This window comes from Rana temporaria, chromosome 1, assembly GCF_905171775.1.
Source record: "Rana temporaria chromosome 1, aRanTem1.1, whole genome shotgun sequence".
NCBI lineage: Eukaryota > Metazoa > Chordata > Amphibia > Anura > Ranidae > Rana > Rana temporaria.
Window position 1 is genome coordinate 658099035 of NC_053489.1, and position 22745 is coordinate 658121779.

Consider the following 22745-nt stretch of genomic DNA (forward strand, 5'->3'; position numbering starts at 1 on the left):
AAAAAAAAAGTTTGTCATATTCCAGCAACTGGTGGCAAGATATAAAATATTCCATGAACTCAAAATGCCTCTCAGAAAATAGCTTGGGGTGTCTACTTTCCAAAATGGGGTCATTTGGGGGAGTTGTGTGCCATCATGGCATTTTATGGCCTTCAATACTGTGATAGGTAGTGATCGGTAGTGAGGAGTGAAATCAAAAATGTATGCCCTTAGAAATCCTGAAGGCCGTGCTTGGTTTTCGGGTCCCGTACGCGGCTAGGCTCCCAAAAAGTCCCACACATGTGGTATCCCCGTACTCAGGAGAAGCTGCAGAATGTATTTTGGGGTGTAATTCCACATATGCCCATGGCATGTGTGAGCAATATATCATTTAGTGACAACTTTGTGCAAAAAAAAATAAAATTGTCATATTCCCGCAACTTGTGGAAAAATATTAAATATTCCATGGACTCAACATGCCTCTCAGCAAATAGCCTGGGGTGTCTACTTTCCAAAATGGGGTCATTTGGGGGGGGTTTGTGCTATTTGGGCATTTTATGGCCTTCAAAACTGTGATAGGTAGTGAGGAGTGAAATAAAAAATTTGCGCCCTTAGAAAACCTGAAGGCGATGCTTGGTTTTCGGGGCCCCGTACGCGGCTAGACTCTGAAAAAGTTCCACACATGTGGTATCCCCGTACTCAGGAGAAGCAGCAGAATGTATTTTGGGGTGCAATTCCACATATAACCATGGCATGTATGAGCAATATATCATTTAGTTACAACTTTTTGTAATTTCTTTTTTCTTTCTTTTTTTTTGTCATTATTCAATCACTTGGTACAAACAAATTAAATATTCAGTGGGCTCAATATGCCCCTCAGCAGATTCCTTGGGGTGTCTACTTTCCAAAATGGGGTCATTTGGGGGGGTTTTGTACTGCCCTGCTATTTTAGCACCTCAAGAATTGAGATAGGCAGTCATAAAATAAAAGCTGTGTAAATTCCAGAAAATGTACCCTAGTTTGTAGACGCTGTAACTTTTGCGCAAACCAATAAATATACGCTTATTGGCATTTTTTTTACTAAAGACATGTGGCTGAATACATTTTGGCCAAAATGTATGACTAAAGTTGAGTTTGTTCGATTTTTCTTATAACAAAAAGTAGAAAATATAATTTTTTCTAAAAATTTTCGCTCTTTTTCCGTTTATATCGCAAACATTAAAAATCGCAGAGGCAATCAAATACCATCAAAAGAAAGCTCTATTTGTGGGAAAAAAAGGACGCAAATTTTGTTTGGGTACAACATTGTATGGCCGCGCAATTACCAGTTAAAGCAGCGCAGTGGAAAATTGTAAAAACACCTCTGGTCTTAAGGCTGACAAATGGTCCGGTGGGAAAGTGGTTAATTGTTTCAGATACCTTTTTCCAAAAATATTTTATACACGGGCATTCCCAAAAGATGTGTACCTTACCTGAGTGCCCACCGATCCTTGACATCAAGGATCCTTGACATCACCAACAAAGATTGACACCTGTGGGAATATCCGATTCAATATTGCCGGGGTTCTATACCATTCATTTGACGGAATTATAAGTATTGTCTACTTCTCAACAGTTAAATAAAGAGATTTGTATAATATTTGACATCATTTTATTATATCAATAAAATAAATAAAAGTAATTAACATCAATAAACCTTAGTGACAACAATTTTTCGTAGATACATTTGTGTCTAACCAATCCTACTGAAACGTCTGCATACATAGTACACCTATAATAGGAATATCAAAATGCATTAACATTAAGATTCAAATGTATAAATTATAAATAAAAACAAAATAATAAAATCTATTGCCAGGTTTTGGTTTGTATTAATAATTTACTTTTTGAATTTAAATCTGGTCTCACTAGGATAATATAACATTTGGGGATAAATATGCAACCCAAAATTCCCAAGCTAGAAGTTATTATAGCAAATATCTCTACAAGCACAGTGTTCTTCCCTGTAACACTCATATAGGCTGGGATAAAAGCGATCCAGACACTGCAGAACACCAACATGCTGAAGGTGATGTATTTGGTCTCATTGAAACTATCTGGTAAATTTCTGGCCAGGAAAGCCACAAAGAAACTCACAGCAGCTAGAAGTCCGATGTAACCAAGGAGTATTGAAAATGCCAGAGTAGATCCTTCATTACACTGAATAATAATTGTATCAGCATATAGGTGAGTGTTAGTTTGCGGAAATGGACAGGCAGTCAATAACCAAATGATGCTGATTAAAACCTGGATAAATGAGCACAGAACAATCAAACAGTTGGGGATTTTTACTCCAATATATTTTCTCCAGAAACTCCCAGGTTTGGTGGCCTTGAAGGCCATGTAAACCATAATAGTTTTGGCTAGAATGGAAGATAGAGCCACTGAAAAGATGATTCCAAGGGATGTCTGCCGAAACATGCAACTGATAGGTCCAGGCCGACCCAAAAACAGAAACACACAGAGGAAGCTCAACATGATGGAGATCAGGAGAATGAAGCTCAAGTTTTGATTATTAGCTCTGACCACTGGAGTTTCTCGGAATTTAATAAAAACATAAAAAATTGCGCATGTTTTAACAAACAGAAAAACAGAAATAACTGAGACTGCGAGAGGAACCGGGTCATTTCCATAAGACAGAAATTCAATGGGTTTTGGCACACACTGATTGTTATCGTTTGGCCACTCTTCTTCTGAACACTTATGACATGACCCTTTATCTAAAAAAAGAAAGTCTACAGTAAGTGTGCAAAACCATTACAATATTTTTCACTTAAAAATATACTGTATTTACTAAGTTAATAATTGTAAAATGAGCTAAGGTTGGTCAAGTGCATTTTAAAAATCAAGTAAAAAAAACCTCACAAGTACAAATATATCTAGTACTGTATATATGATAATCTTTTGAAAGTTAACAGAGCAGGAAGTAAAATAATTGTTTTTTCAATGATCATAAAATACAGATTCTAAAAAATAAAAAAAATACAATTATATTTCAAGCCAGTACAAGCAAAGATTTGTATTGCAGTTTAACAATATTCTGTAATACATTTATATATATATGAAGGTTGTACTTAAAACCTATTCCTAAGCACATGCTGAAATTATCATTTTTTTTGCTAGAAAATTACTCAGAACCCCCAAACAGTATATATGTGCAGCACCTGGTTACTTTCCAAAACCGGTGCTAGTGTAATTTTAGAGGGGGTCAGAGAGTTAAGTAACTCTAAACCATGTTAATTGGCTCAAATTTGAAGCTTCTGTCTCAGCTTTGGCTGTGCTGTGGGCTCGATCTGTCATTTCTGGGGTGCTGATCACACCCCGGGCCGACAGGTGTCAGCAGGCAGTGGAGTCAAGGATTGGGTACTTTTTCCCATCAGCCTATCAGGAGGAGTTTCCCTCGCTGTGCATGCTGGGAGGGGGTATTTATGAGGCAGACGCCATTGGTCTGGGTCTTCTTCTCGTGTGGCGCCCACCTTCAGGGTATCCATACCACGGTGCTACATATGTTTTTTTAACAGAGACCCTAGGGAATGAAATAGCGGTTGTTTTTAACAACTTTTTATGCCACACGGTATTTACACAAATTTTTCAAACACTTTTTTTGGAAAAACACACTAAAGTTAGCCCAATTTTTTTCTATAATGTGAAAGATGCTGAGTAAATAGATACCTAACATGTCATGCTTGAAAATTGCGCACACTCGTGGAATGGCGCCAAACTTCTGTACTCAAAAATCTCCATAGGCAATGCTTTGACATTTTTTAGAGGTTACATGTTTACAGTTACAGAGGAGGTCTTGGGCTATAATTGTTGCTATCACTCCAATGCTCACAGCGATATCTCACGTGTGTGTATTGAATGCCGTTAACATATGTGGGTGTGATGTATGTATGTGTTCGCTTCTGCGTGTGAGCGTGCAAGGATGGGGGGCGGTTTACTTTTTTTATTGTTTATTTTTTTTTTTCACATTTTTTTTTTTTTCACATTTTGTTTATTTTATTTACATTTTTTTACAATTTCCCTTTTCAATTTTTTTTTTATTTGATCACTTTATTCCTATTTCAAGGAATGTAAACATCCCTTGTAATAGGAATAGTGCATGGCAGGTTCTCTTTATGGAGAGATCTGGGGTCACTAAGACCCTACATTTCTCCTCCAGGCTGAAAAGTCTGAGATAAAAAAAAAACTTGAAAAATCTCAGCTTTCCAGCTAAGTACATGGTAGTATTTACAACTTCCAGGCTGGGTGTGATGTCATAATGCTGGTGGATGCCATCTCTGAATGGGAGCAGGAGGGGGGACATCTCCTCCCTATGCCTGTAAGAACAATTAAGCAGCTGAACTGCCACTATGATTGTTTTTATGGTGCAGGGAATCGCTGGCTGAAGAGAATGATACTGGGTTGATGCCTATGGCTGCAGGCATCAGCCTGGTATAACCACTGAAACGGGAGGACGTCCATGTATGCCCTCCAAGTAGAAATTGGTTCAAAGCAAAATTATTATTACTATACAAGAATTTATATAGCACCAACAGTTTGCGCAGTGCTTTACAATTTAGAGGGGGAACAGTGCAATTACAGTACAGTTCAAAATGGAAGGGACAAGGAGGGACCCTGCTTGTGGAGCTTACAATCTAAAGGGAGGGGTAGGTGGCACAAAAGGCAATAGCTGCAGGGGATGATCTGATGGAGGTGGCTCTGGTACGGTCCTTAGGTAGAGGTGTGGGATAGGCTTCCCTGAATATGTAAGTTCTAAGGGATCGCCTAAAGGTGGATTGGGAAGGGGCTTACCGGACATACTGGGGCAGGGAGTTCCAGGACATGGGAGAGGCTCTGAATAAGTCCTGGAGGTGAGCATGGGAGGAGGTAATACGAAGCTAGGGAGCAGGAGGTCTTGGCAGGAGTGGAGAGGGTGATTTGGACGATATCTGCAGATGAGGTTGGTGATAAAGCTGGGGGCAATGTTGTGGCTGGCCTTGCATGTTGTGGTAAGTATTTTGAATTTTATGTGGTAGGGTAGGGGAAGCCAGTGAAGGGATTGGCAGAGGGGGCAGCAGTCATGCATCCGTTAGAAAGGTATGTTAGTCTAGCAACAGCATTCATAATATACTGAAGAGGGGAAAGCCTGTGTAAAGTTAGGCCACTGAGGAGAGAGTTTCAGTATTCAGTAATCAAAGCAGGAAATAACCAAGGAGTTAAGAATTTGTTTTGTGGTGTCGTTAGTGAGAAAGGGGCGAAATCTGGAAATGTTGCGGAGGTTAAGGGGGAAAGATGTAACCAGTGATTGGATGTGGGGGCTGAAGAAGAAGTCAGAGACTAGAATTACGCCCAGCACCTTGTGGAGGGACCAATGGTTGTGCCGTTGATCTTAATGGCAAAATCATGGGATGGAAATTGGGGGCCAATAAATATTATCTCAGTTTTAGAAAGATTAAGTTTGAGGAAGTGGTGTGACAGCCATACTGATATGTCACTCAGTACATTTGTGATACATGAGGAGATTCAGGGGGTGATTGGAGGAGTGGAGAGATATATTTGGGTGTCGTCAGCATAGAGGTGGTATTGGAAGCCATAGGAGGTTATCAACTGGCCCATGGAAGAGGTATAGAGAGAAAATGGGAGCTCCTCAACCTCAACAGAATGAGGTTGAGGAGCGGAGGAGATGAAGAGTATGAGTACCGAGTACCGGCCATTGGTTTTAGCAGTTAGAAGTTCGCTGGTGAGTTTTAGTAGGACAGTTTCAGTGTAATGTTGTGGGTGGAAGCTGGACTGTAGGGGACCGAGAAGGTTGTTGTCAGTGAGATAGGAGCTCATACAGTTGTGAACAAAGCGCTCAAGAAGCTTGGAGGCAAACAGGAGCAGGGAGATTGGTGGTAAGGTAGGGCATGGAAATGAGTTTGGCAACTTCCTCAGTGGTAACAGGGCTGACGGAGGAAAGTATTGAGTGTGGCGTTGGACCTTGGAAAAATGGAAGGTAATGTCTTCTTAATTACTTAAACTGCTGCCTACTGTATGTCTCAAATGTAAAAACCCCTTAACATTGCAAGTACAAGCACTTAAACAAAAAATTAGGGTAAAGCCACCTGGAGAACCAAAGATCTAACATTTATTAGGATTTTAGTAAATGGAGGATTTACTATTAGGATGGGGAACATTAACTCTTATAACTTTCCATTAAAGGGCCAGGGGCATAGGATGTATATCATTATGTCTCCTGTTACAAAATGGTGGTACCATGGAGACAGAGATTCAGCCAAGGCTACAGCAAGAGACAAAAAGAGATGTGATAACCCTATACTGAGGTGAATGAAAATCCATAAAATCTAAAAATTAAAGCAATAAGATAAAAGTACCTCTTGACTTTAAATGATATACCCACCACCCTGCAGTTAAATGCCAACATAATGGGCTGACCAATTACTGTGGCAGGATTTTTTTACATCTACACCACTCATTGGCTAGTCCCACAGATATATTACAAATACTGCAGGGGAGGTATATAATAACAGATAGTGGGGTCAGAGAGCTGTTAGGGTGTTCTGTATAGCAATCCTCTCTATTCTCATGGCCCCCCTTCTCACTGCCCAAATAATAATAAAAATGTTTTAAAAAGCCAGACTTTCATTGTCTGAAACCTCTCAAATAACTCCAACACTAACCAAAGGAAGTCATTGAGTATTCAGTCCCCATCATATTGGAATCATGTGTGTCCTCAACATGAAATAAATAATGCGGTGTAGAAAACAAATTCAAGACTAACTCAACATGTTTCACTCAATAAAACAAGCTTCATAAGGACTGAATAAGATGTAATTCTAATTAAAACAAACAAACCAAAAGGCACAAGGCAAATATGGCTGCCACTCTCTTGTGTCCTCTATTTATAACATTACTGGTTAAAATAGCTGCCATAGCTGCCGTGCAATGATGTGTGTGCATCATGACGTCATTGGACAATGGCGCTTGTGCATGAGTGGTGACATAAAAAAGCCCTATCATGTGGACTAAATAGGATATATGTCAATACAATGTACCATTACCATAAAGTCTATATATCAAATAGACTGAAAGGATAGATTTATATATAATATGACCCTACATTTCAACTTGAGCTACTGAGCTCTGAAATAATAGACTTTTTTTAATTAGAAGAGCCCATTGATGATAAAAAGTAAGAATTCAAAACATTATTATGCTCTATTATGTTTTTATGACATGTACTGTATATTTAGTTTTTTTTTCAGTCATAACCATGGTAAATATATACAGTATCAACATATTTTTTTTTGTAGTCCGACACTTATAGAATTACCCATATAATAAGGCACCTAATCCCAAGTAATAGTCAGATTATGGAAAAATAGACGGAAAGGGGATAAATTATGGTGCATATATGTAGATGATAATGTCTTATGTAAAAAATTACAAAAAAAAATGTATTCAATACATAGAAATATACAAAAATACAAAAAATGCATATTAAAAACTACAGTATGATTCATTTGATTTCATAGATACCAATGGTCATCAACAATCTGGATTGTAGTTAACTTGAGAAAACAGGAAGATCGTATTTCCCTACATGTTTTGCGGGTTCCGACATCCATTTTTAAATGTATAACTAAATAGAAAACATATATATATATTAGCCATATAGAGTAACACAATCACACCATATGGACACAATATTGTATAGCTATAACATTGGTTTGAAACATTTGAAAAAAGATAAAAGAGACAATAGCATATGGGTCGAATGTTCAACAAAAAACAGCAAAGACATGCTTACCTACAAGAATCCGCAAAAATCATCGCTGAACGACCCTCTGGGGCGTGAGCTGGCGTGCGTAGACCCTTGTGTGGAATCAAGGGAAATTTCAAGGTAGGTCCCAACAGGACACTCTATAGGGGTGACGGATTAGGAGATTAAAGCGGGGGTTCACCCAAAAATCAACTTTCTGTCAATAGATCCAGCATACTGCTGACATCTGCAGTATGCTGTTTTTTTTTTTTGGTACTTATCATTTTATCAGCCTATGTTATCCGTCTCCGAGCGGGGATTCCTTCCGGGTATAGGCATTCCTAAGCAAATCGGAGTTGATTGACGGGCTTCTAAAGCGCGTCACGCCTTCCGAAAATACCCAAAGTGACGCTCGAGTGTTTATGGCGCCTGCGCAGTCAGCTCTACACGGCAGGCCCAGGCGCCGTAAACACTCGAGTGTCACTTCGGGTATTTTCGGAAGGCGTGACGTGCTTTAGCAGCCCATCAATCAAATCCGCTTGACTTAGGAACGCCTATTCCCCGAAGGAATCCCCGCTCGGAGCTGGATAACAATGCTGATAAAACAATAAGTACCAAAAAAAAAAAAAACAGCATACTGCAGATTAATCTAGAGAAATAGATGAAAGCTTTATAACAATGTCTGTTATTTTATAAATGGTTCATATCATGAACCATATAGATAGTTTTTTGGAACAATGTCTCAAAGACAAATTACTTACCTCAAAAGATACAGTGAAAGGCAGAAAGGCGAATAGGGCAAAAAAGGCAATTGGTGTATTTCTAAGCCTCCATCATCCTAGGTACGCCAGGAATGAAAAAGAGATATTTTGCACATATGCTGCAAAACAGTTAGGCCCGGATTCACAAAGCACTTACGCCGACGTATCTCGAGATGCAAAGTGCAAAGTCACAAACTAAGATACGCCAGCAAATAGGCTTCATCCGACCGACGTAACTTGCCTACGTCGGCGTAGAGTGGGCGCATATTTAGGCTGGGTGCATTTCCCGCTCCCATTGATTTTCTAGGCACATATGCAAATGAGTGAGATACGTCGATTCACGAACGTACTTGCGCCTGACGCATAATATACGTGGTTTGCGTAAGTCGTACATCCGGTGTAAAGTTATTCCCCATATATGAGGCGCAACCCATGCAAAGGTATGGACCAGGGACACAAGCCGTCATATTTTACGCTGTTTACGCTGTACGTGAATAAGGCTGGGCGTAGGTTACGTTCACGCCGTAGGCAATGATCTGTCGTATGTTAGGCATTCGTTCCGACGTGATTCTGAGCATGCGCACTGGGATGCGTCCACGGGACGGCGCATGCGCCGTTCGTTTTTCGTATCTATCTGGCGCTTGGCCCATCATTTGCATGGGGTCACGCCTCATTAGCATGACTCACGCCCACTTTCACTTACGACGACTTACGCCTAAGAAACTGTCATGGAAGCATGAATCAGACGTACAAACCAGATAAATGAATAAGAAGATTTATTGATAAAACGAACAACAAGGTCAAAGTCCACACAGATGATCAAAACAGCCAGGAGAGTCGTCCTACGGTGCCAGGGTCGATAGCCAGGGAAGAGAGTCAGCCAAGCCGGAGTCTGTAGCCAGAGTCGGATGAAACGAAGCCGGGAATCAGGAACCAGGAGGAACGTCCAAGACCAGGTAGGAAACCAGGAGCAGGCAGCACGAGCACAGAAGGGATGTCAGACAAAGAGGCCCAAGCAAGGAAATGCTGCAGCTGCTGTCCTATATATATGCTGAGCAGCCAGCTCCTCCCAGTGGAAAGGAGGAGCCGCAGGGTGTGGCAGGTTACAAGAACCCCATGAAGCAAGATGGCTGCCAGCACATGTCAGTGATGAGGAGCCTGAAAAGAGGTAAGACCATGACAGTACCTCCCCCTCAAGGGCCCCTCCTCCGCGGCGCAAAATACGGCTTCTGAGGAAAGCGCACGTGAAAGGCTCGGAGGAGGACAGGAGCATGGACATCTGCAGAGGGAACCCAGGAACGCTCCTCTGGACCATTACCACGCCAGTGGAGCAAGAACTGCAACCGGCCACGGACCAAGCGTGAGTCCAGGATATCGCTCACCTTGTATTCTTCATGATCACCCACCTGGACAGGGCCAGGCCGAGGAACCGAGGAGGTGAAACGATTGCAAACTAGTGGTTTCAACAGGGAATCGTGAAACACATTGGAAACCCACATACCAGGTGGGAGCGCGAGGGCATAGGCAACCGGGTTCACCCTGCGGAGCACACGGAAGGGACCAACAAAGCGAGGAGCCAGCTTAGGAGTGGGCGCTCGGAGGTTGAGATTGCGAGTGGACAACCATCCCCGATCTCCGACCTGGTAGGAAGGAGCAGGCAACCGTCTGCGATCAGCCTGGAGCTTCTGGCACTGCGCAGAGACCCTGAGGGACCTCTGAATCTGTACCCATGAAGCACATAGGGCAGAAAGATGGTTCTCCACAGCTGGAACATCTTGGGGAGAGAATGACTCCGGTAATACAGCAGGTTGAAACCCATAATTGGCCATGAAGGGAGACATCCCAGAGGAAGAGTTGACCGCCGTGTTCCTGGCAAACTCAGCCCATGGCAGAAGGTCAACCCAATTGTCCTGATGATCGGAGACATAGCAACGAAGAAATTGCTCCAGGGCTTGATTGGATCGTTCTGCGGTCCCATTGGACTGAGGGTGGTAAGCCGAAGAGAAGGAGAGTCGAATACCCAACTGAGAGCAAAAAGCGCGCCAGAACCTGGACACAAACTGACTCCCTCGATCCGAAACTATCTCTTTTTGCAACCGGAAGACCTCCCTGGTGAAAACCGTGGCCAACTCCTGTGCAGTGGGTAACTTCTTGAGTGGAACACAGTGGCACATTTTGGAGAACCGATCCACAATCATGAGAATGACCGTATGGCCTCGGGACACAGGGAGGTCCACAATGAAGTCCATCCCCAGGTGTGACCATGGGCGCTCCCCATTGGGAATGGGTTGTAGAAGTCCCAACGGAAGATGCCGAGGAGATTTATTCTGGGCACAAACAGAGCATGCCGCTACATATGCGGCAATGTCGGACCGTAGAGAAGGCCATCAGAATAAGCGTGAGACGGCCCAGGACAGCTGATTCTTTCCAGGATGCCCCGCGGTCTTGGAGTTATGGTAGGTTCGCAACAGCCGGGTGCGCAACTCCTCAGACACGAAGCACCTACCATCCGGTCTCCCAGAGGGAGCACCAGATTGGGCCGCCAGAATCTGCTTTCCAAGGGGAGAGGTCAAACTGGTACGGATGGCGGCCAAGATCTGATTTGGAGGTATGACCGAAATCGGTATCGAATCCTCCCTAGACAGTTCGGAGAAATGACGTGATAAGAAATCCGCCCTGACGTTCTTGGAACCGGGTAAGTAGGAGACCACGTAATTAAAGCGTGACAGGAACAGAGCCCATCTGGCCTGACAGGGTGACAATCTCTTGGCCTCCGAAAGGTACGTCAGATTCTTGTGGTCCGTCAGAATGAGAACCGGAACCACAGAACCCTCGAGCAAGTGCCTCCATTCTTTGAGAGCCTGCAGGATAGCTAACAGCTCTCTGTCACCAATCTGGTAGTTGCATTCCGTGGGAGAAAGTTTCCTGGAGTAGAACCCACAGGGAAGCAGGGGTCCCTCTGGTGTCCGACGCTGAGACAGAAGGGCGCCTACTCCCATCTCAGACGCATCCACCTCAAGGATGAAGGGCAACCCAGGATTGGGATGAGACAGTATAGGAGCCAAAGCAAAGGCTGATTTTAGAGCCTCAAAAGCCAGGATGGCCTTGGCCGGCCAATCATGGGAATTACTGCCCTTCCTGGTCAAATCCGTGAGAGGCTTGGCCAGCATGGAAAAATCCCTGATGAACTTCCGATAATAATTGGCGAAGCCCAAAAAGCGCTGTAGGGAATGAAGACCAGTGGGCTGTGGCCACTGTAGGACTGCCTCGGCCGGCCAATCATGGGAATTACTGCCCTTCCTGGTCAGATCCGTGAGAGGCTTGGCCAGCATGGAAAAATCCCTGATGAACTTCCGATAATAATTGGCGAAGCCCAAAAAGCGCTGCAGGGAACGAAGACCAGTGGGCTGTGGCCACTGTAGGACTGACGAAACCTTCTCAGGGTCCATGGAGAACCCCTCCGGGGAAATTATGTAACCTAAGAAGGTTACCTGGGACCGGTGAAATTCACATTTCTCAAGCTTACAGAAAAACTCATTCTCTCGTAACTGTTGCAACACTCGCTTGATGTCCAGAATGTGGGCCTCCATGGATTCAGAATATACCAAGATGTCATCCAAGTAGACCACTACACACTGCTGCAAGAGGTCACGAAAAACATCATTGATAAATTCCTGAAAGACTGCGGGCGCATTGCACAACCCAAAGGGCATAACCAGGGATTCGTAATGACCGGTCCTAGTGTTGAACGCGGTCATCCATTCATCACCCTCCCTGATCCTTACAAGGTTGTACGCAGCCCTCAGGTCGAGTTTGGTAAAGACCGTTGCCCCCTTGAGATGGTCGAACAACTCGGAAATATACGGAATCGGGTATGCATTCTTAATCGTGATGCGATTTAGGCCCCTATAGTCGATGCAAGCCTCAACTCTCCGCCCTTTTTCTTTACAAAGAAAAATCCAGCCCCCACTGGGGAAGAGGATTTGCGAATGTGCCCCTGGGAAAGCGCCTCCCTCACGTACTCCTCCATGGCTTCATTCTCAGCAACCGACAGTGGATATACCCTGCCACGAGGAGGAATGGCACCAGGCTGTAAATCGATGGCACAATCATACGGGCCGTGCGGAGGCAGGGCACCAGTGCGCACCTTATCGAATACATCCAAGTATCCCCTGTATTAAGAGGGCAACATGGAGTCCGAGGAGGCACACAACACCTTGACAGGCCCACAGGTGCAACTAGCCCCACACTGTGGGGACCACGAGAGGATCTCAGCCGATCTCCAATCGAAAGTCGGGTTATGCCTCTGGAGCCAGGGGTACCCCAAGACCACCGAGTAGTGAGGAGACGAAATGACCTGAAGACAGACCGACTCCCTGTGAACGGCCCCAATGGCTATCTCCACTGGTAGGGTCTCATGAGTCACCTGCGGCGGCCGAAGGGGTCTGCTGTCAATCGCCTCAAGAACCAGTGGAGAAACTCGAGCCTGCAGAGGAATGGAGTTTGCGGCAGCAAATTTACTGTCGATGAAAAGACCACCAGCACTAGAATCCACCCGGCCCAGGAGAGGACGACGGTGAGCAGTGGCTTATCAGCACGGAAAACCGGGGACGAAGAAACTCCACCCAAGATCTGTCCCCGACAGGATCTCAGGTGCGAGCGTTTCCCGGACGGTTCGGACATGACAACCGAAGATACCCACTGAGACCGCAGTACATGCAACGACCCTCACGTCTCCGAAGTGCTCTCTCCCCCTCAGACAGGCAAGCAAACCCCAGCTGCATGGGTTCACCCCCAGGCACGTCGACCCCAGGAGGCGTGGGAGGAGAGGGAGGCACGGGTGGGACAGTAAACGTAGGCGCCAATCTGTTGGAAGGCCTACGCAGGCTCTCCTTAAAGGAAGGTCTCTCCCTGAGTCTGGTGTCAATCAATATCAGGAAAGAAATGAGAGCCTCGAGCTCCATGGGTAGGTCTTTAGCCACAGTCTCATCTTTTAAGGTGTCAGAGAGACCATGGCAGAAGGCAGCCACCAGGGCCTCATTATTCCAGCCCACCTCTGCTGCCAGGGTACGAAACTCAATGGCGTATTCGGCTACCGATCGTGAACCCTGTCTGATGGACATGAGGAGCTTTGCAGCAGAGGCAGAGCGCGCCGGCACATCGAAAGACCTCCGAAGAGAAGCAACAAAACCGGAAAACTCGGCCACCACCGGATTGTTGTTCTCCCATAAAGGACTCGCCCAGGCCAAGGCCTTGTCCGAGAGCAGCAAGATCAGAAAGCCCACCTTCGATCTCTCAGTAGGAAAAGCATGTGGCAGCAACTCAAAATAAATGCCCACTTGGTTAAGGAAGCCTCGGCACTGAGTTTGTTCACCCCCAAAGCGCTGTGGGAGAGGGGCAGAACCGGTCATGCCCCAAGACACCGCAGGCGCAACAACGGGTGCCGGGGTAGACACAGGCGCAACAACCGGAGTGACAGAGGGAGCGGAAACAGGAGCGACAACCGACCTATCAGAAGCGAGATGAGCAGTGCGTGCAAGCAAGCTTTGCAACGCCTGAGCAAACTGACCCAGCAGGTGATCCTGCTGATCAAGTCTGGTGACCAGCATGGGTAGTGTGGATGGCCCTGTACCGTCAGGATTCATGGCTTGGGCCTAATGTAATGGAAGCATGAATCAGACGTACAAACCAGATAAATGAATAAGAAGATTTATTGATAAAACTAACAACAAGGTCAAAGTCCACACAGATGATCGAAACAGCCAGGAGAGTCGTCCTATGGTGCCAGGGTCGATAGCCAGGGAATAGAGTCAGCCAAGCCGGAGTCTGTAGCCAGAGATGGATGAAACGAAGCCGGGAATCAGGAACCAGGAGGAACGTCCAAGACCGGGTAGGAAACCAGGAGCAGGCAGCACGAGCACAGAAGGGATGTCAAACGAAGAGGCCCAAGCAAGGAAATGCTGCAGCTGCCGTCCTATATATATGCTGAGCAGCCAGCTCCTCCCAGTGGAAAGGAGGAGCAGCAGGGTGTGGCAGGTTACAAGAACCCCATGAAGCAAGATGGCTGCCAGCACATGTCAGTGATGAGGAGCCTGCAAAGAGGTAAGACCATGACAGAAACCCAGCGCAGATTTGGCAGCACTGGCTTTGTGAATCCAGTGCTTGCCTCTCTGCGCTGCACCAGCGTAGCGTAAAAAAGATATGCTACGGCGGCATAAATATGCGCCAATGTATGTGAATCCGGGCCGTAGAATTCAGATATTAGTTAAATGCCCCATCCCTCCTTCCGGGGCAAATAAGGATCAAAAAGATAAATGGGAATTAGAACATTAAACAATGAATTAGGAATGTAGAATGGGCAGTTTTTATGCCGCCGGGAGCTCGCTCATGGCCACATGGCTCGCAAATTAAAGGGGACGTACCTGTACACCCATTTGCGCAGCTGTGCCATTCTGTCTAGGTACATCCTCTTGCGGCAGTCGGGAACCGGTTAAAATAATTATTTCTAATGTTATTCTTAGAACCTTTCTCCTACTTATCTGAGGTTCTTGATCTTAGCTTCATATTGGAAATGCTATATTCCTGACCCATATTTACACAATGTATTTAAGAGGATACAGCGATGTTCCTCTTTTCATTCTTTCCTTGAGGCTGTACATATAAAATGTATTTCCTAATATGTTTAATCCCCTAGACGTTTCACCGTTTTTGCTGCCCATCTCTGGACTCCAATCAATATCTTTTTTTGCAGGTAAGGTCTTGAGAAATGGACACAGTATTCTAAGTTAGACTTAGAAAAACTATTTAGCGGAATCAGGACCTCCTTCTCCCTGCCGGTTGGTCTCTCCGGTGGTGCAACACACAATTTTTGAGATGCCTAGGTGCATGAGGGTAAATAAATAGAAGAAAATTTGTAAACACCTTATTTAGTTAGATAACTGATTTGTGCATTCCTGGATTCAAGAAGTGAAGACGATAATACTATAGCAGAGAAATATAGATTTTTTTTTACCCGTCTCATTGGATATTTCCCCTTTTGGACACTGAACACATTCAAAGCAACAGCGATGAATCCCCATCGTCATCACTCTTCTGTAACCCAGAAGACAGTCTTCAGAGCACGTCGACACAGGAAACTAGAAGACAATCAAGAGAAAAAAAAAGAGCTGTAACAATCTTTCAGTGACTGCGGAGAGGATCAGCTCTGGTTAATTGTCGTTATATAGACTCATTTATAAAAATCAAGGTAGATATTTATAAAGCAATGAGTGTGACATTCGCCATACCCTCACTGCAGGTGAATCTGCCTGGGCATGTGTTTCAAATTACAGTGGTCAATCCACCTGCAGTATATGTGTGGTGAATGTCACAATCACAGTTTATTTTTATTTTTTAATTTGACCCTCAATTGTTTTCCTGTTATTCAATTATTAACACTATTGACTAGTGTATTAAATTCTTCTCTGTAATGTTTTCAAATATTTTTATTTTCCTATAATGTTTATTAATTTTCTTCAAAGAAAAAAAAAGAATAAAACATACAAAAGTAACATCTTCCATAAGAAACGGTTTAGCGAACTGAATCACAACACAAAGTGCCATTGCCTTTTGAGGATATAACCTCCTATAGCATACGAAACATCACAGCATGTCGCAAGCAATATAGACATTACTTAGCAATACATCTGATATGTAAAAGAAAATAAGGAAATACAGAAATAGAAGATTCAATCCCATGGGGGAATGACAAGTAAGAAGACAGTGAGATAGGGAAGAAAAAGAAAAAAAAAGGTGGGGGGGAAAGGGAGAGTTGAGGCTCCGCGCTCCTTAAATATTCCACAATACCGAACCTAAAAACCGCTTGACCCAGGATCACCTGTCAAGTAGCGAATCCATGGGTCCTAGACTTTATAGAACTGCTTCATCTTGTCCTGCGTAATTGCCGTTAGCCTCTCATTCAGCATAAGCCAGGACAGTTTATATTTAAGCTGATCAAATGCCAGTTTCTCGCTATGGTTATTTTCGCAGAGGTAAATATGAATGCCACCAGTCGTCTCTGGGAACCAGAAGCGTCAGGTACCTTACCCCCCAGGAGTGCATGTTTAGCAGATTTCACCAAATTAATCTGGGTCAGGGAATAGATGAAATTGTAGACCCTGATCCAGAACCTCCGGACCCTAGGACAGGTCCACCATATATGGTAGGTGGAGCCCGTCTGGCCACATCTCCTAAAGCATTCCTGAGAGGCACCCGGCACAAAAGCGGCCAGTCTAGTCGGAACCATATACCATCTCAGCAAGACCTTGTAGTTAGCCTCTATAATGGAAGTATTCATGATCGAGCGAGATGCGGACTCCGACAGTCTGTGCCATTCATCAATGTCAAACGTCTCCTGGAGATCCTGCTCCCATTCGAGGTATATGATAGAATAGAATAAATAGCAGAAATATGGCCTCTGATTTTGTCATATTGCTTACATACATACTCCATAGAAGTCACAGTACTTCTATGGAGTATGTACCTTTACGAGCTACAGTTTGCAAAACATGATATAGTTGCGTATACCTGAAACGCTCAGTCGCTGGCATTTGATATTTTTCTACTAGTGTTCTTTCTGACAATATCCCTTTGTGATCGCAAAGATCAGCTATTCACAAAAGACCCTTGTTTGTCCACCAATTAAACCCAAAGGGAGAGAGGCCCGGGGTGAAATCCCTGTTCCTTAACAAGGGGGCTAATGGGTTGTGAGGGGACTTAAATTTCCTAGACCTCAAGAGTCTGTCCCAAATTTCCAAGGAGAAGGATAGAGTGGGACACAGTATGATCGGTCTGTCCTTCATAGGTAGCCACATAATGTGAGAGATCAATTCAGGGCGACAGGAATAGGATTCCATAGTCATCCATATTGCGTTGGGTTTTTGGGAATGGTGCCTCGTGAGTTGGGCCAACTGGGCCGCATAGAAATATTTAATAAGATCAGGCACTCCCAAGCCTCCTTTTTGCTTTGGAGTGTACATAGTTCCTCTATTCACCCTAGGCCTCTTATCACCCCAGATGAACTGAAAAATCTTTTTTTGGAACGCGTGGAGGTCCGATCGAACTAGTGACACAGGTAAGGTGCGAAACAAATATAGAACCTTTGGTAGTACATTCATTTTTATTGAGTGCAATCTGCCGAACCACGAAGGGGGGTGAATCTGCCATCTGGCCAAGTCATCTGTTAAGCGTTTAAATAGGGCAGGGTAGTTCTGTCTATATAACGTTTGAATAGATGAGGTCAAATTTATACCGAGGTAAGGAAGAGCCTCTAATTCCCACTTAAACTGGTGTGATCGTTCAAGAGTCTCCTGAATGGGTTTCGGCAACAAAATATTAAGTGCTCTCGATTTGTCGTGATTAATTTGCAGACCCGATATTTCCGAAAATGGATGTAAAATCACGTATAGGTTAGGGAGGGAAGTAATAGGTGATGACAACGCCAATAAAAGGTTGTCAGCAAAGAGCAAGCACTTATGCTCATCCTCACCGCAAACGATGCCCTTGACATCTGGACTTGAACGGATCTTAATTGCCAACGGCTCTATTGCTAGGGCAAATAGCAGAGGCGATAATGGACATCCCTGCCTTGTTCCCCTTCTAATATCAAATGGTGGGGATGAATATCCCCGTAGTCTCAATGATGCTGAGAGGGAATCATACAGTGTTCGTTTGAAGGACCAGAAAGCGCTTGCCAAAGCCGAAACGATGCAGTAAATCAAATAAATATTCCTACGAGAGGGAGTCGAACGCTTTCTGAATGTCCAATGAAAGCAGTATTCCCCGCTTAGGACCCTTACCGTCCCAGTCCGACTGAATTGCTGAAATTAAATTTATAATTCTACGAGTCTGATCAGATGCCTGACGATTGGGGACGAAACCAGCCTGATCTCTGGGTGGATGTAATTAGAAAGAAATGTATTTAGTCTGAATGCTAGCACCTTCGTCAATATTTTTAGATCCGTATTGATCAAAGAGATTGGGCTATTAAGTTCTAATAAGTCCATGTGGGCCTGGGTAAGTCGGGGCAGTTGCATGTCGTGAAAAAACTGTTCCGCTTTGGAGGACTTATAGCTAGCGGGAGAGCTACCGTATTTATCGGCGTATACCGCGCACTATTTTGCCCTGAAAATCATATCGATACCTGCTTTTCCGCCACGAGTTTGAATACTGCGCCGGCATATACCAAGCGCAGTACACTCGTGAATCTTCGGGCAGTCTCGGCGCCTCTCGCACTGACGTCCTGAGCGTACAGGACGTCAGCGGGACAGTTGCCGAGCCTGCCCGAAGATTCAAGAGTGTACTGCGCTCGGTATATGCCGGCGCAGTATTCAAACTCGTGGCGGGAAACGAGTGGGAGGACGCCGCAGAAGGACGCCGGACCTGCCGAAGAGGACACCCGACCCGCCGAAGAGGACACCCGACCCGCCGAAGAGGACACCCGACCCGCCGAAGACGGACGCCGGACCCGCCAAAGAGGACACCCGAAGCCGCAGAAGGACGCCGGACCAGACGAGGCCGCCGATGGACGCCGCGCAAGACACCAAAAAACCAAAAACTTTTTTTACACAGGATTGGGGGCCACTTTAGGGGTGCGCGGTATATGCGGGAGCGCGTTATACCGCGATAAATACGGTATATAGTGTTCCATGGAATTTTTGAAATTCCCTAAGAATGGATTCTGGGTTCTGAGTGGGGTGACCTGAGGGTAGTCGTAATTTAGGTAACGTTGAAACGCATTGTCGGGGTACTAACTTCGTAGCTAACATAGTGGTGGGTTTATCTCCCATTGTATAGAATTTATGCTTGGACCAGCTGATATGCTTTTCTGCTTGGGTGGTCAGACTTAGATTAAGAGCCAACCGTGCATCATCTATTTTACGTCTAATGTCAGGCTGGGGGTTTCTACGCTGTTCATCCAACAAGTGGTCCAGGTAAGCCTCTAACTGCCTCACCGTCTGCTCCCGGTTCCTCTTTTCCCTAACAGCCAATTGAATCAGTTTACACCACACCGTAACTTTGTGTGCCCCCCAATTAATGGTAGGGGAGGTGTCTGATGCCTTGTTATTTCTGAAGTACTCCTGTAGCTCCTTTTCGATCTCCGTGTACAGTAAGGGGTCATTTAATAAGCTAGGATTAAGTCTCCATGAAGAAGGACCAGGTTTAGACCACAGTCCTTTCACTGACAGTTTAATTGGAGAATGATCTGACCATGGGGTCGACAGTATCCTAACCGATGTCATGTACGGGAGCAAAGGTGTACGCACTAAAATATGGTCAATCCGAGAATACGTGTGGTGCACCTGGGAGAAGTGCGTGTAGTCTCTAACCGTGGGATTACATTCCCTCCATGCGTCAATCAAATCATATAAATGGAGTAGACGCGCAACCTTACTGCTACCGGTCGGTGGTCTTCTGAGAATCGGGCTGGCTGGGTCAGATTTGTCCATTATTCTGTCTAGCGGGATATTGCTGTCCCCTCCCATAATCACCTGTCCCAGTATCTTAGGCATCAAAATTCTGAGCATTTTGCTGAAGAATTCCGTCTGTCCCGTATTTGGGGCGTAATCTATATATATAAAACTCAACGTGTGTGTGTGTGTGTATGTATGTATGTTCCAGCATCACGTCCAAACGGCTAAAGATATTAACATGAAACTTGGCACACATGTTACTTATATGTCAGCAACAAACATAGGATAGGTGGTTTAACCCTTACCCACCCCCATTTGCCATGGTCAGGGTTTTTCTTTAAAGTCCCATTCAACTCTATGGGAAATACATGTTACTTCATAACTTCCAAACGGCTGTACATATTTCGATAACACTTGGTCACATGTTACTTATATGTCCACTTAAACTATAGGATAGTTAATTTATCCCTTAACTACCCCCATTTGTGAGGGTCGGGGTTTTTGTTTAAAGTCCCATGCAAATCAATGGGAAATGTATGTTCCCACATAACTTCTGTACGCCTGGAGATATTTCAATAATACCTGGTACACATATTACTTATATGCCAAATAAAATTATATGACAGTTAAATTAACCCTTACCTACACCCTTATATAAAAGATGGGTATATTTATATTACTATGATTTTCCTCCCCAAAAGGTTAAGATAGGAAGACCGGGTAGCTATAGTAGGATATAAAGGAGACCAACTGGTCATGGAGGCGACCAGCCACCATAACATAACATATCTGCCTCCCCTATCTCTCACCACTGTGAGGGGAGTGTAGGGAGTCCGCTTAGATAAGCAGATCGCCACCACCGCTAGTGGGTCCGCTAGCCAAATAAAATTGTGGGTATTTTACATTTAGGTACCTAGGGGCTGAAGATTTAGAGAAATGGGTCTCCTGCAACAAGAGGACATCTGCTTTCTGTTTATGATAGAATTGAAAGGCCTTAGTTCTTTTAATGGGGGAATTAAAACCATGTACATTATGGGTGATAATCGAATAATCTGTGGGAAAACTACTGGCCATCGTGGTAGGGCAGAGCACTCTTACCTTGTGTCAACCAGAACAAATATGAGGCCTCACCAAGACGTAACTTCGGCACGATCTGGGATCCGGACCAAGCGGACACAGTGGAGCACGGAGCCGGAACTCGGGGGGGAAAGGGTAGAGCCATAGGGGAAAGAGAAGAAAAAATATAGGTAAAAGAGCAAAACACATACATTCGACCATAGGCCTGTAAAACTATTTACAGGCGACCTGAGATAGGAAACAACATTATGGGGAATAGCCCCAACCGGATACAACATCTGGATTTGTATTAGCAAGGGTACCCTCCTCCAAAGAGGAGAAGTAGTCTCACAACTGGGTGGCATGGATAGCCTCCCCGAACCAACCTACTAAGGCCAAAAATGCAGGTCAATAAGATATAAAAAATATGGAACATTTTTCTAATGCAATTGAACCCGAACAGAAATGTGTCAGTGTAAAAATGGTAAGGAACAAGAAAAAAAGAAAGAGAGAGAAAAAAAAAATCAGAAATCAAAAATCTTCAATGTAACGTTCTGGGTAGAACTTGAACTGTGCGCTTCACGCACTGCCAGGGTGACTAAGTCCGGGCCATGGCCATCAGTGGACTAAAGTCCGGTCAATAGGAAAAGGCATCTGCTCACCCCGACCGAGGGGGTAGTTATGTCCGCATTCAGGTCGTCTGAGGAGATCCAGCCATCTGCGAATTTCGGCGGTTTTGCCACAGCGGAGAGACGGGTCGATGTTCCTGATGTGAGGCGGAGGCGTTTGAATCCTGAGTGATGATACCAAGACCAAGTAAAAGATCTCCGCCCTCTGAAAACTTTGTGAAGGAATGGGATCGTCCCTGATATGAGAACGACAGCCGAAAGGGGAAAGCCCAGCGGTATTTTATCTGTTTACGAACAAGCTGCTGCAGCAAAGGTTTCAAGTTCCTGCGTTTTTGCACCGTTGAAGGAGCTAGGTCAATGAAGAGTTGAATCTGAGCTCCAAACAGTGACAGATCCTGTCTATTGCGAGCTGCCAACATCAGCCTTTTCTTGATACTGTAGTAGTACGGCTTGACTATAATATCACGCGGGAGGCCATCCTTCCTTGGGGCCTTTAGGGCCCGATGAATGCGGTCAATTTCCATATGATGCGCCTTGATGTCAGGGATCAGTTCTTTCATCAGATCCCTCATGGCTCCTTCCAAGTCGGTGTGACTTTCTGGAAGACCACGTATGCGCACGTTCTCCCTGCGAGAACGGTTCTCCAAATCTTCGATCTTAGTATAAGCCTCCTCCAACCTATCTTGAAGGTCAGCAATCATATTTGAGTTTTGGTTAACCTTTCTGACAGTACTGTCCACTTTAGTTTCTATTATCTCAAATCGCTCTCCCAAGCCATGAATGTCTCTTTTGAGGTCTGTGGTAATCAAAGTGCAGGCTTTAGACAGCTCCTGTTGTAGCATTGCTGAGAAGCGAGCTAGCAGAACTGCGTCCCCAGAATATGCTGGTGGTTGAGGTGTCAGAGCATTTAGGCTAGATTGGCTAAACACAGCCTCTGTCAGCTCTGCCATATTTCTTTCCATGGATGACATAGGTGAATCGGCTATGTCCTGCATGCCTCTATATGTGGCAGGGGATTGGGGCAGTGAGAAAGACTCACCCTGCAGCTCTGCCTCTTGTTTTCCCGATGACTGAGAGGAGAAGGGAT

General features: G+C 44.7%; 1 protein-coding gene across 1 annotated transcript; it reads right to left on the bottom strand.

Moving 5' to 3' along the window:
• Positions 1–1633: 1633 nt before the first annotated feature.
• On the bottom strand, positions 1634–20009 carry LOC120944249 (vomeronasal type-2 receptor 26-like). The gene is made up of 3 exons (XM_040358234.1): positions 19315–20009; positions 18360–18451; positions 1634–2753 (listed from the first exon to the last, which is right to left on the bottom strand). Exons 1-3 carry the CDS (start codon positions 20007–20009, stop codon positions 1828–1830), a joined length of 1713 nt encoding a protein of 570 aa, XP_040214168.1. The 3' UTR covers positions 1634–1827.
• Between the last annotated feature and the right edge of the window lie 2736 nt (positions 20010–22745).

Bases quoted from the DNA above. Each gene is read 5' to 3' on its own strand.
- LOC120944249 (XM_040358234.1), bottom strand. From the start codon at position 20,009: ATGGACAAATCTGACCCAGCCAGCCCGATTCTCAGAAGACCACCGACC. The intron at 18,452-19,314 runs GTTAGTACCCCG...ACATCCACCCAG, and splicing joins ACCACTATGTTAGCTACGAA to AGATCAGGCTGGTTTCGTCC. The intron at 2,754-18,359 runs GTAAGGGTCCTA...CACTTACTGTAG, and splicing joins AATTCAGTCGGACTGGGACG to ACTTTCTTTTTTTAGATAAA.